The sequence below is a fragment of the Lactuca sativa genome, chromosome 8 (genome assembly GCF_002870075.4).
Source record: "Lactuca sativa cultivar Salinas chromosome 8, Lsat_Salinas_v11, whole genome shotgun sequence".
In the NCBI taxonomy this organism is placed as follows: Eukaryota; Viridiplantae; Streptophyta; class Magnoliopsida; order Asterales; family Asteraceae; genus Lactuca; species Lactuca sativa.
Genome location: NC_056630.2, coordinates 224,820,380 through 224,832,009, shown reverse-complemented (window position 1 = coordinate 224,832,009; position 11,630 = coordinate 224,820,380). Strand labels below are relative to the sequence as shown.

Here is an 11,630-nt window from a genome sequence, read left to right as displayed (position 1 = left end):
ATTGTCCAACTGTTTGTTTCCCGATTTCCGATTTTTTTGACAAAGAACTTAATTGAACACATCAACTTAGTTCTGACCAGGCCTGGTACATAGGTCAAAACAAAATCATCGAGGGTCCCATATATCAGTTTCTAATCTAAGAAGGAACAGATAAACTTCGACTCATATGTTTGCTCAACTACTTGTTGAATTATACACAAAAGCACGTTTTATAACATCGAGTTACCAATGTGTTTTCGTACAATCAATGCATAACCAACTCATAGGCAACAAATCATATCTCTAGGTTTGAAGGCTTATATGATGTTACCGTCTCACGATCACTCAAGATAAATTCCATGAAGTGATACCGATGAGCGTGGGTTGATTCCAATACTCAGGACTTATGAGTACTCATGAAGTGTTGTCCTAAAACTTAACACCTACAACCAACTTCATGACAGTCTTAGTTCATATCTACTTCCAACATATGACCGACTGTGGAAAATTTGAATAATATGTAAAACAAAACATAATATTCTGGAAGTTAAAACATGCAAAAGAAATTCTAGTAAACGATTGACAATATCAATTGATTTACGTATATTTTAATGAAAATCCTTTTTGTATGTGAAAGTATTATCCTTCCATAATAGTTATGTAGTGTAAAATAATTATGCTTTTAAATAATTATGTTTGTATTGTATCCCGAACTAGTAAAATAGTGTAGATGACTCATAAACTATACCTATTATAGTTTATAATGTATATTCCATTGAACCGAAAACCTTTCTATTTTTAGTAAATTTTGCTGGTAAAAACTCATAATTTTGGTAGTAATGTCATTTCGTATACTTAGCATTTATATATATATATATATATATATATATATATATATATATATATATATATATATATATATATATATAAGAAAACATTTGTAACGATTTGTATAATAACAAAAATTCTCTTGTGTTTAACTTGTATCCCCCCCCCCCCCTTCCCCTTAAAACATGAAAATCTCAAAAAAAAATGTAGGGGTATGAACTTACCTCGAGTGTGTTCTTGACTAGATAACGAGGTGAAGGTGATGATCTTCAAGTTAGAACACTTGACGTTAATTGTATCCTATGAGTTGTTAACACATATTATTGTATATAAATTAGTTGAACTACATGAAAGTGTTATAAAACACTAGATTAAACAAGGGTACTTACAATAATTCCTAAGAATCAAATGAAGAACTAGTTCTCCTGGGAAAGTTTGAAGGTGTTTCTTGGGAAACTGTATGAAGATTTGAAGACATTGAAATCGTTCTTGAGAGCAAATTGGGAGAGTTTGTAGAGTAAATAAAGAAATGATGGTAATTTCGGCCTAATATATAGAAATGGTATGATAGTGATGTGATGTTTGCATTGGTATGTGCAATATATCACTTTGGGAAAAGGACCACCGCCTTAAAGTTGTGATTTCGGCCTAGCACCACCGAAATCTCCATGATTTTGGTCCATGTAAAACCAAGAACACCAAGGTCTTCAATTTAGATGGATTTCGTTCTAGCATGTGACTTCGGTCTAGGAGATTTCGGTCTAAGAGGTTTCGGTCTAGGAGATTTCGGTTCTTCTCAACCGAAATCTCAATATTCTTGGGTCCCAAAACCGAGAATCCCCAAATGCAAGGTGTAAAAATGTTTCGTCTTAACCATTTGACTTTTTTGACATAATTGACTTTTGTTGACCCAAAATAGCCGGTTGTCGGAGCAAACAATGCGGGATTGTGTATACAAGTTTGCTAAAGCTGTGAATATCCTCTATCGCGGTCACTATTTACACAAGTCTTGGATTAACGACACCCAACAACTATATACTACACATGAAAACAAGCATGGCTTCCCTGGAATGCTTGGTAGTATTGACTGTATGCACTTGGGGTGATCAATGTGCCCTAATGTGCCATGTGTGGCACAATCAGTTTATGTGAGGTGTCAAAAGTAGCCGACATTAATTTTAGAAGAAGTGGTGTCGAATGACCTTTGGTTTTGAGATGCATTTTTTGGTCCATCAGGTGGCAACAACGACATCAATGTTCCACAAAAATCGTCTATATTCAATGACATCTACCTTGGGAAATCGTATGATGTACCGTTTCAAGCAAATCGGACGTCATACAAGCATGTGTATTGCTTTACTGACGAAATATATCCCAAATTAGTAGTATTTGTGAAATCATTCACATGTTTAAATGATGACAAATGGTTAAAGTTTAAGGTGACACAAGAATCTACTAGGAAGGATATTGAGCGTGCATTTTGTGTCATAAAGAGACATTGACAGATACTCGTAATATCGGCACGATCTATGGAGCACAGACGAATAAGTACCCTAATATACGCATGTATCATATTACATGGTATGATTTTAGAAGATGAGGGGAAATCGATTTGCCGCTACATTGAGAATGAAACTTTACCAAATAACGAAGGAGTTGGTATTGGTTCGAAGGAGTACATGGCGAACACATGGGAAATATATGTCTGGGTTTTACACGATAACCTTCCCACTGATTTGGTGGAACACATATTCAATACGCGAACGAATCATGTTGTCGATGATTTTATTGAAGACGACTTATTCAACTATATAAACGACGAATCAGAAATGTTTGAAGGAGATTCGGACGAGGATTTTGATGACGTGTCGAGCAACGATTATTAGACGTCACATATTATTCAACTATGTTTCGATTATGTTTTTTTTTTTTTAATTTAGTATGTATTTTATTTAATTAATGAAGTACTTTCCTTTTATTATTTTTAATTTATTACATTTTATTCAATTAAGAAAAGAAAAAAAAAAGTATGGTATGACACCCACCAGTTTTATGGGGCCGAGAAAAAATGACATGATGATGCAAGAGTATGGTATGTGTGATATGACACGTACAAGCTTTACAAGCTTTACACCGATTAGAATCGGGGAAACTTCATTACTAGTTATTTAGTATATTCATCCTCAAATTAGTTAATTTTGATTTTTTTTTACTATCGAATACATCTTATCAACTACATAACCTCATCTAACTATTAAAAATATAAATTTAACATCAAACTCTCGGAGAAAAATATATTGTAGAACAAGTTTGAAGCTAAAACATATAAAAGCTTCACAAAACTAATTTGAATGTTCACTAAATTTGAAGATTGAAATCGGGATTCTCTAATTGGGGACGTTTGATATATTTTCGAAAACTTAAAATACTGTAAAATAGAAAAATGAATAAATTGAAATTATAAAAAATAATTTCTCAATTCAAGGAGTTTGATGAATTTAAACTTAACTAATGGTTTTGACAAAGGATTAATAACAACAATGATCCTAAATGTACAAACTACAATAAGTTTTTTATTTTCTAATAACTATTCGATAGTAAAACAATATTAATATGGGATTTAGAAAAGAATAAAATGTTTACTTTTTTTTCATAACATTTACTTTTTTTATATTAGTACAACATATTAATTTTCTTTTGTGGATATATAGTGTTCAAAATAGATGTTTTTTTTATATTAGTACAACATATTAATTTTCTTACTTATAACGTGATTAATACCCCAAAAAATTTATGACCGGTTATTACGTTTATTGAACATTTATTATCTTTTTAATGTTGAATCATTTACAAAAAAAATAATCAAATATGTATATAAGACATAGTTTCTTATTGTTAACCCATTACCAAATTATATTTTTCACATTTGGCTAAAGACCGACCATTTAAAAAAACGTCTACGAATACATAAATATATAGATTGCATTGTATATTTTCAAAGTTTAGGGGCTCAAACAAAACTTCAGATTTTTACATTACACGGCAATTGAGGTTTTATAGGTTTTCGTGGAGGGAAGCAGCGACTGCTCTGTGCCTCTGTTGCCGCGATGAAAATGTTGGAAGAAGGAGAACATCAAACTAAAATTGCCCAGAAACAGATTAAGTTTCAAGAAGTGATGGAGAAGGTGGAAGAAGATGCAATTAGTGCGTTGCCTGATTGCTTGCTTCAGGAAATCCTTTCTCGTTTACCCTCCACAAAAGACGCCATTAAAACAGGTACACTCTCCAAGCGATGGAAGCATCTTTGGACCTCCATACCTACTCTCATTCTTTCACATTCAAATTATCCCATAGCGTCCTATTGCGCTTTATCGGTGGACAAAACCCTAGCTCAATGTCGCCAATTGAAGCTCAAGAAATTTGAAGTACATACTTTTTTTGAAATTCGATTTGAATCTCTTTACAAGAATTGGATCCGATATGCTATAAGTTGTAACGTTGAAGAGCTTAACTTGGAGTTTCAGAGATGGGATTGGCAACCTGAGTTTCTGTTAGATCATTCTGTTTTCTTCATCAATTCATGTTTTACTGATCTGACATTATCATACTGTATATTGAATCCAATTGGGGCGATTAGTTGGAAAAATCTTAGGACTTTGTGTATAATTTGTGGGAGTTTAGATGAAGATTTGATTGAAAATATATTATGTGGGAGTCCTGTTTTGGAAACGTTGGTATTGCATAATTGTTATGGTTGTAAGCGGCTTGATATTACTTCAAAGAGTGTTAAAAATTTGGTGTTATCTGGATTTAAATTCGATATCATTGAAATGAATGCTCCTAATATTTTATCACTAACAATCGAAGGTGAACTTTTGTTGTCGAGGTTTTTATTGGTAAATGTGACTTCTTTAGTGAAAGCGAACTTAAATAGGAGATGTAGAAATAGCACGAATGTCTTTACAATGCCTGAAGCAGCTGAACAAGAGATGTTTAAGGAATTTATACTAAATCTTGGCCATGTCAAGGAGCTTGAAATTGGGTTTGATTGTTCAAAGGTGAAATTTCTTTTAATATCTTGTGATAAGCTAACTTGTTTTAAGTATCGTGTATCAATGGTCCAAAATCCTAATATTTTATCACTTTTGTTGGTAGGTTATTTCTTGTTTGCAAGCTAAAGGATTTGTTGTTCCATCAAATGTGAAGCTGACTAGAATAGAGTGACGGAAATTAGTTTATTGAAGATGCTTTAAATTAATTATTTTCGTTTTTTTTTTTTTTTAAGTTGACTTGGTTCCATTTGCTTGCGGATCATGTTTTATGTGAAAATAGTAATTGACAGTTTCAGGCATTTGGTTATAATGAATTATTCTTATTATAATTAGTTGTTACTCCAAAGTGTCTGTATTGTAGTTTTAAAGTTGACTCCAGAACCCATCCTTGCTCCTTAGTGACGACTCTTGATCTTGAAATCTTATCTCTAAATTGCCTAAAATTTTGAAATTTAACATTTATGAACCAGATGTGTGTGGTAAGATATGGATTAGGTGGGAACCTGTCTGACGAAATGCATGAGAGAAATGAGAGATGATAAACAACCAAATCAAACTTCTTTAATATATTTATCACTAATATTTCAGAAAGAAAATGTGTAGTTTTCAAAGAATATTTCAATTTTCACCTGCAATACAGGGGTGTTTCTTGAGTTTTGAAGATATAAAACTGAAGTCTGATTGGTTTTGTTGTTGAAATATTGAATCACTATCTGGTGGCAGTGACACAGAGACAAAAGGAGCGGCTGTGTGTGAGGGAGAGGAGCGGGAGTTTTGGAGAAGAAGGGATGGAATTTTTATTTATTTTCTTTCTCCTAATAAAGAAAATCAAAAATATATTAAAAATGGCAAATAAGTCTTTTTAGGTAGGTGAAGAGTTAACTAGATAGATATTGAAAACCACACAGACTTTCTATAAGTATGAGGTTTTTTAAAGTTAGAGACTATAATTTTGGGAAACCACATGGACCATTTATGAAGTTTTGTCTTTTTATATCTTTATAGTACATTAATGTACATCATATTGTTGAAGTACACACTTATATGTAAAGAAATCAATAATGGTAAAAAAAAAAAACTTTATATTCATTATGTCGAAGGTAGCTTAAATACATAAGAGTTTGAATATGAGTAAAACTACGAAATAAGATAAACTAATAGATGTGAATAATTATCTAACAAGAATCCAAATATAACTAGATAATGACAGCTACAATATTTGAAATTCAATACCCCTCTAAAGTTGGAACATGAAGATTAAGAATGCCCAACTTGCCTATTAAAAACTGAAGGTGTGGAGTACTCAAAGCATTGGTAAGGAGGTCAGCATGATGCCTTGTATCGATGCAAAGAGACAATTTCTTGAGACTCCACCCGTTTCCGAACTAAGAAGCAATCCCTTTCAACATGCTTTGTACGTTCATTAAAAACATGATTATTGGCAATGTGTCTAGCTGCCTGATTATCACAAAAAGAGGCGTGGATCCATCTTGATTAACTTCTAGATCTATTAATAGCCACCTTAGCCAAAGGATTTCGTTGGTTGAACTTGTCATTGCCCTGTACTCTACTTAAGTGGATGAGTGTAAACTATAGACTGTTTTTTAGTTTCCCAAGAAATCGGAGCACCACCAAGAAGAAGCAAGTACCCTGTTCGTGATGTTACGATGAAAGAGCATCCAATCTGGTCAACATCACAATATGCAATGAGCTTCATTCCTCTTGCTTTTGGAAAGAAGACACATTTCCATGTTGTTCTCTTCAGGTAACTCAAGTGGTTGCATCCATGTGTCGATGTCGTGGATCTAACACAAGTTGACTCAATATTCACTGTATATGCTATGTCTGGTCACGGAGCCTGCAAGTAACGCAACCTACCAACCAAACGTCGATATCAGTTGGGGTCAACACAAGGACTATCTATAGTTTGATCCAGTTTCAGATTTTGTTCCATCGAAAAGATGCTTGGTCTACACCCTTCCATGCCACTATCTTCCAGAATATCCCATGTATATTTATATTGACTTAAGACAAGAACGTCTCCGGTTCTCGCCACTTCAATTCCCAAAAAAAATACTTCAGTATACCAAGATCTTTTATGCTAAACGCCTTATTCACGTAATCTTTCGTTTCCTGTATTTTCGAAGCATCATTACCAACAAGTATGAGATCATCTACATAGATAAGAGTTGCCACATAACTTCCTTGACATTTGTATATAAACAATGAATGTTCTGTACGAGATTGCTTGTAATCAATCTTTAACAAAACCATGATGAACTTGTGATACCAATTGTGCGACTCTTGTCTTATCCCATACAAGGATTTTGAACTCTCGTTTTTTCTTCTTTAGCAAAGCCGTAAGGGATCTTCATGTAGAGTTCCTTATCCAAATCGTCATGAAGAAATGCTTTATTGACATCAAGCTGATGCATGATCCAATCTTTCTTTACCGCTATTACAAGCAAGCTTCTAACAGTAACAAGTTTTGCAACGGGTGCAAAAGCGTCATGAAAGTCTACACCTTCTAGCCGAGTGAAACCCTTAGTAACGAGTAGTACTTTGTTTCTCTCTATTTTTCCATTGGTTTTGTATTTGATTTTATAGATCCATTTGAATTTGTAGCTCTTTTCCCACTTGGCAGTTCTCCAAGTGTACATGTACCATTTTCTTTTAGGGCCTTCACTTCCTTTTGCATAACTTCCTTCCATTTAGCAACCTGCATTGTTTGTTTAAAACTTTTTCGGCTCATTGTTTGATCTAATGGCAACGAAAAACACTTTATGCGAATCGGTAAATTTTTCATAGGAAACAAAATCAGAGATGGGATATACTGTCGAGGAAACCTGACTTGATGAGGGTGGTGCGTGGTTAACCGAAGGGGGCAATTTGACGACAAAATCATCCAGATGTCTAGGACAAGACTTACTTCTTTCTCTCTATGGTTATCAACAAGTTGATTGTTATCAACAAGCTGATCGTTATCCATAGTACTTACTCGTATATCTTCCACCGGCTGCTAAGGATCGCTTTCGACTATAAAAGTCTCATGCTGTTTTCTTGGGGTATTATGATCCAATGTATTTTGGTCAACATCTTCTAGTGCATTATCGATCACCCTTACCGTCAGATTCTCATCGCTCTCTTGGAGTGTGACAACCCCAAATCTATTCCCGTTACAAATCCCATCTTCACTAACGGAATGCGTCACCATGCGTTATTTTTTGTAATATTTGGAATCGTCAATAACCGAATATCTAGTTATTTGCATGTCTTGATATTATCATAAGTAAATATAACTTGTATGTGTTAACCCCGTTTAACCTAATAGAGTTATATTACTTTTTCAACCACTTCACCCGGGTAAAAAGTTTTAACCCTGTTAAACTTTAAGCATCGGGTAGCCGTGTATCGGGTACGATACCCGAGGCATATGAAATGAGTGTAAACAACATTTGAACACTCTTTTACCACACATTCACTCTCTCTCTCACTACTTTCTCTCTCTAGACCCGAAATCGACCCCAAATCCGCGAATTTCCGGCTTCCAAACGTAAGGACTCATTCCCTATCTTAATCTAGACATACTTCACTGTATTTAGAGGCCAAAATCATAGAAATCAAGGACCAAAAAGGAGTTTACGGCCTAAGAAGCCCCTTAGGCCGTAAACCCCTAGAAACTTGCCAAAAACCTCATTTTCCCTTCCTTTAAGCTTATGGACTAATTAAGGCATATAGCTAGGAGAGTTTGGACACTAAAACACAAGGAATTGAAGCTTAAAAAGGATTTTACGGCCCAAGCTTGTGCTTAGGCCGTAAACACCCCAAAAACCCCAAAAATCCTTGTTTAAAGCCCCAAAAACTCATCTAAGGTGTTTGGTGATTTAGACTTGACACTAAGGAAGGTTTAAATGCATCAAACAACATCATTTGAAGACAAAAAGAGGAGTTTACGGCCAAGGCTAAGATTGGGCCGTAAACACCCAAGTTTTTGTGTCAAACAAGTCCCAAAACTTCTCTAATGCATGTAAGGAATTTAGCTAAGGCCCTTGGATGTGTGTTGTACCATTAAACTTCCCATTTTGAGGCCAAATGAAGAGTTTACGGCCAAGGATATTCTTGGGCCGTAAACTCCCCAATTTTCATGCCAAATTGTCCCAAAACTCATTTTAAGGCCTTCTAGGATTTATCTAAGGTGAATGAGAACATGTTGTACCATTTAAACAACCATTTTGATGGATTAAATGGAGTTTACGGCCTAAGAACAAGCCTTGGCCGTAAACTCCACAAAATGTCACAAAAATAAGAGTTTAATCCCTCCATATTGGTCCAAGACTCATACCATTAAAGTAAGGAAGTGAAATAAGGCCTTAAACATGCAATTTGGAGGACCACATGAGTTTACGGCCAAGCCTAGGGGGCTTACGGCCGTAAACTCCCAAGGAGTGGCCTTTGGGCCGTAAACTCCAAGGGAGTGAGCTCATGGACCCTCCCGTAAATCATTCTTGGCCTTGTACCACTCCCGGGAACCCCTTCTAGGCCCTAAAACCCCGAAAACGATGCTAGAATGTCCAAATACTATAATGAAAAGCATAAGATGATTAACTTCTTGTAAAATACATATTTCATATGACATTAGGGTCCTAAAAGGTGCTCAATTCGTTATTTGGTACCAAACGCTCAACCGACACTTTTACCCGATTTACCCGATTCACCCGAATTACGCGATTTCAGGTGAGTTCATACCCCTTTAATGAACCTTTCAAATGTTTTAAATGTTTTAGGGGGGGGGGGGAGATACAAGTTACTTATATATGTTTATGGGAAGTTTTACAGAATGATTTTCCACGTTACGAGGATTAATCACATGTGATTCACTATCCTTAGTTCAAATCACATGTGATTTATCACTATGCCTTATAAACAGGTTTATACATTTTCAAAACTATTTTTGGACAGCAAGCCAGATTTTAAATGTTCTTTTAGGAAATACTTTTATTTAAATCAATTTACTTATAAAATGTAACCACTCTGATATATTTATATAAGTAAGACTTGGAGGACTTAGGACCGATATCTCGCCTTATTTCCTGTTCTTGTTTGATTGTGGGCTTAGGGTAGTAGTTATCTGTCCGACTGTCGTTGATTTCTTAGTTATATAACTTGTATATTAGTATGGGATACGAATATTTCTCTTTTCACTAAATACTAAAGTCTCTAACATGTCAAGAACCATCCACACTAAGATAACTATAATAAGTATAGTTAATGTTGCTACTGCTACTACTCGCTAAAGTCACTACTCTCTACACTATAATACTCACTATTACCAGACAATACACTAGTAAGAGAATACACTATGATCAATACTAAAAGATTACTACACTATAACAGAAGAGAAAACACTAAACAAACAATAATACACCAACCCACTACGAGATACTCTATTCGCTACCCACTACGCCCGGAGTTTTCCGGCAGGAAGACGACACTACATGTATAGATCTATACGGGGCAGACGCTATTACATCCCAACTGTTAATTTCAGTCCGCGCCGTGCAGGCCCAGGGATGCCACTACTTCACTATACTGTGCATGACTGGGAAGGTCATGGGATCCTCTATTATCCTCACTATTAGTAATATACAAGGAATACACTATAACTACACTAAAATATTTCACTAAACGCTAAACTACATCCCGAAGTAAGTAAGTATCTATCACTAAAGGAAGCTTGCACCTCTATCAATGATTACAGGCTTAACCTATTCTATCACATTACTATTTGGAGATTTGCTAATATACTTTTACAATAAACTGTTTTCAAAAAGGAAGAATGCATACTTTTAACAGATTTTCACTTACAATGTATTTTCTGGAAAATATGGGATTTTCTAGGTTTCTACTGCTTATGAATATAAATGGCACATTTTTTTCGCACTATTGCTTTGTATACAAAAACTCACACTAAACTCTTATGAACTCACCAGCTTTATGCTGATATTTGTTTTCAAAATAACTTGTATCTTCAAGTCAAAGATAGACAGGTACAGACGCAACATTTTTGGAGAAGGTGGAGCACACAAGACCCATCTCTTATTTTTGATTTACTTTTGGGTGATTGTTAAACATTACAAAACACACTTGTAATTAAATTCACTATGTAAATGCAATGGTTGTATGTTTCTTGGTTTTACTATTATGCAATTGTGATGATACTGTACATGACGTCCTCCACCCCGAAACGTATTCCGCCGTTATCGGTTTTGGGGTGTGACATGGAGCCTTTCACTCAACAATTCATTGTCTTCCGCTTGATTATCATGAGGTATGGGATTCATAAAGTGAAAATCGTTCTCAACAAACTTCACATCTCTGGAGATGATAATATTTTTGTCTCTTATATTAAACGCTTTATACCCCTTCATGCCATGTGGATACCCATTAAAAACACCCGGTCTCCCCCTCACTTCGAACTTGTCACCTCTTGTTTCAATGTTTCTGGCATATACTAAACATCCAAGGACTTTCATGTGACTATTTTGGTTTTCATCCAAAAAGGACCTCATAAGGAGTTTTATGTCTTATAACCTTTAATGGCAACCAATTTATTATGTAGGTTGCAGTGAGCACACAAACCCCCTCTGTGAACTTGACAGGAAGGTTAACTTCAAACTTCAATGCTTGCGTAATTTCAAGTATGTATCTATGATTTCTTTCGACAACCCTGTTTTGTTGAGGGGTGTGTGGACAAGTTGTTTCTAAGACAAT

The 11,630-nt window shown here is 34.9% G+C and overlaps 1 protein-coding gene across 3 annotated transcripts; it reads left to right on the top strand.

Annotated features, from left to right (window-relative positions):
• Positions 1-3,822: 3,822 nt before the first annotated feature.
• Positions 3,823-5,899, top strand: LOC111906216 (F-box protein At5g03100). 3 transcript variants are annotated; one of them, XM_023901942.3, is made up of 3 exons: positions 3,823-4,083; positions 4,723-4,865; positions 4,963-5,899. In XM_023901942.3, exons 1-3 carry the CDS (start codon positions 3,915-3,917, stop codon positions 5,029-5,031), a joined length of 381 nt encoding a protein of 126 aa, XP_023757710.1. In that variant the 5' UTR covers positions 3,823-3,914; the 3' UTR covers positions 5,032-5,899. The 3 variants fall into 3 exon arrangements, with proteins under 3 accessions (XP_023757710.1, XP_023757708.1, XP_023757709.1); XM_023901941.3 differs by having other exon boundaries at positions 3,960-4,083; positions 4,275-4,865; positions 4,963-5,898; XM_023901940.3 differs by having other exon boundaries at positions 3,829-4,865; positions 4,963-5,839.
• Positions 5,900-11,630: the final 5,731 nt, after the last annotated feature.

What these genes read in the sequence shown, in the direction of transcription:
- LOC111906216 (XM_023901940.3), top strand. Translation starts at nt 3,915, where the DNA reads ATGAAAATGTTGGAAGAAGGAGAACATCAAACTAAAATTGCCCAGAAA. An exon ending in TTGGGTTTGATTGTTCAAAG is followed by an intron (nt 4,866 to 4,962) that starts GTGAAATTTCTT and finishes TTTTGTTGGTAG; the next exon opens with GTTATTTCTTGTTTGCAAGC.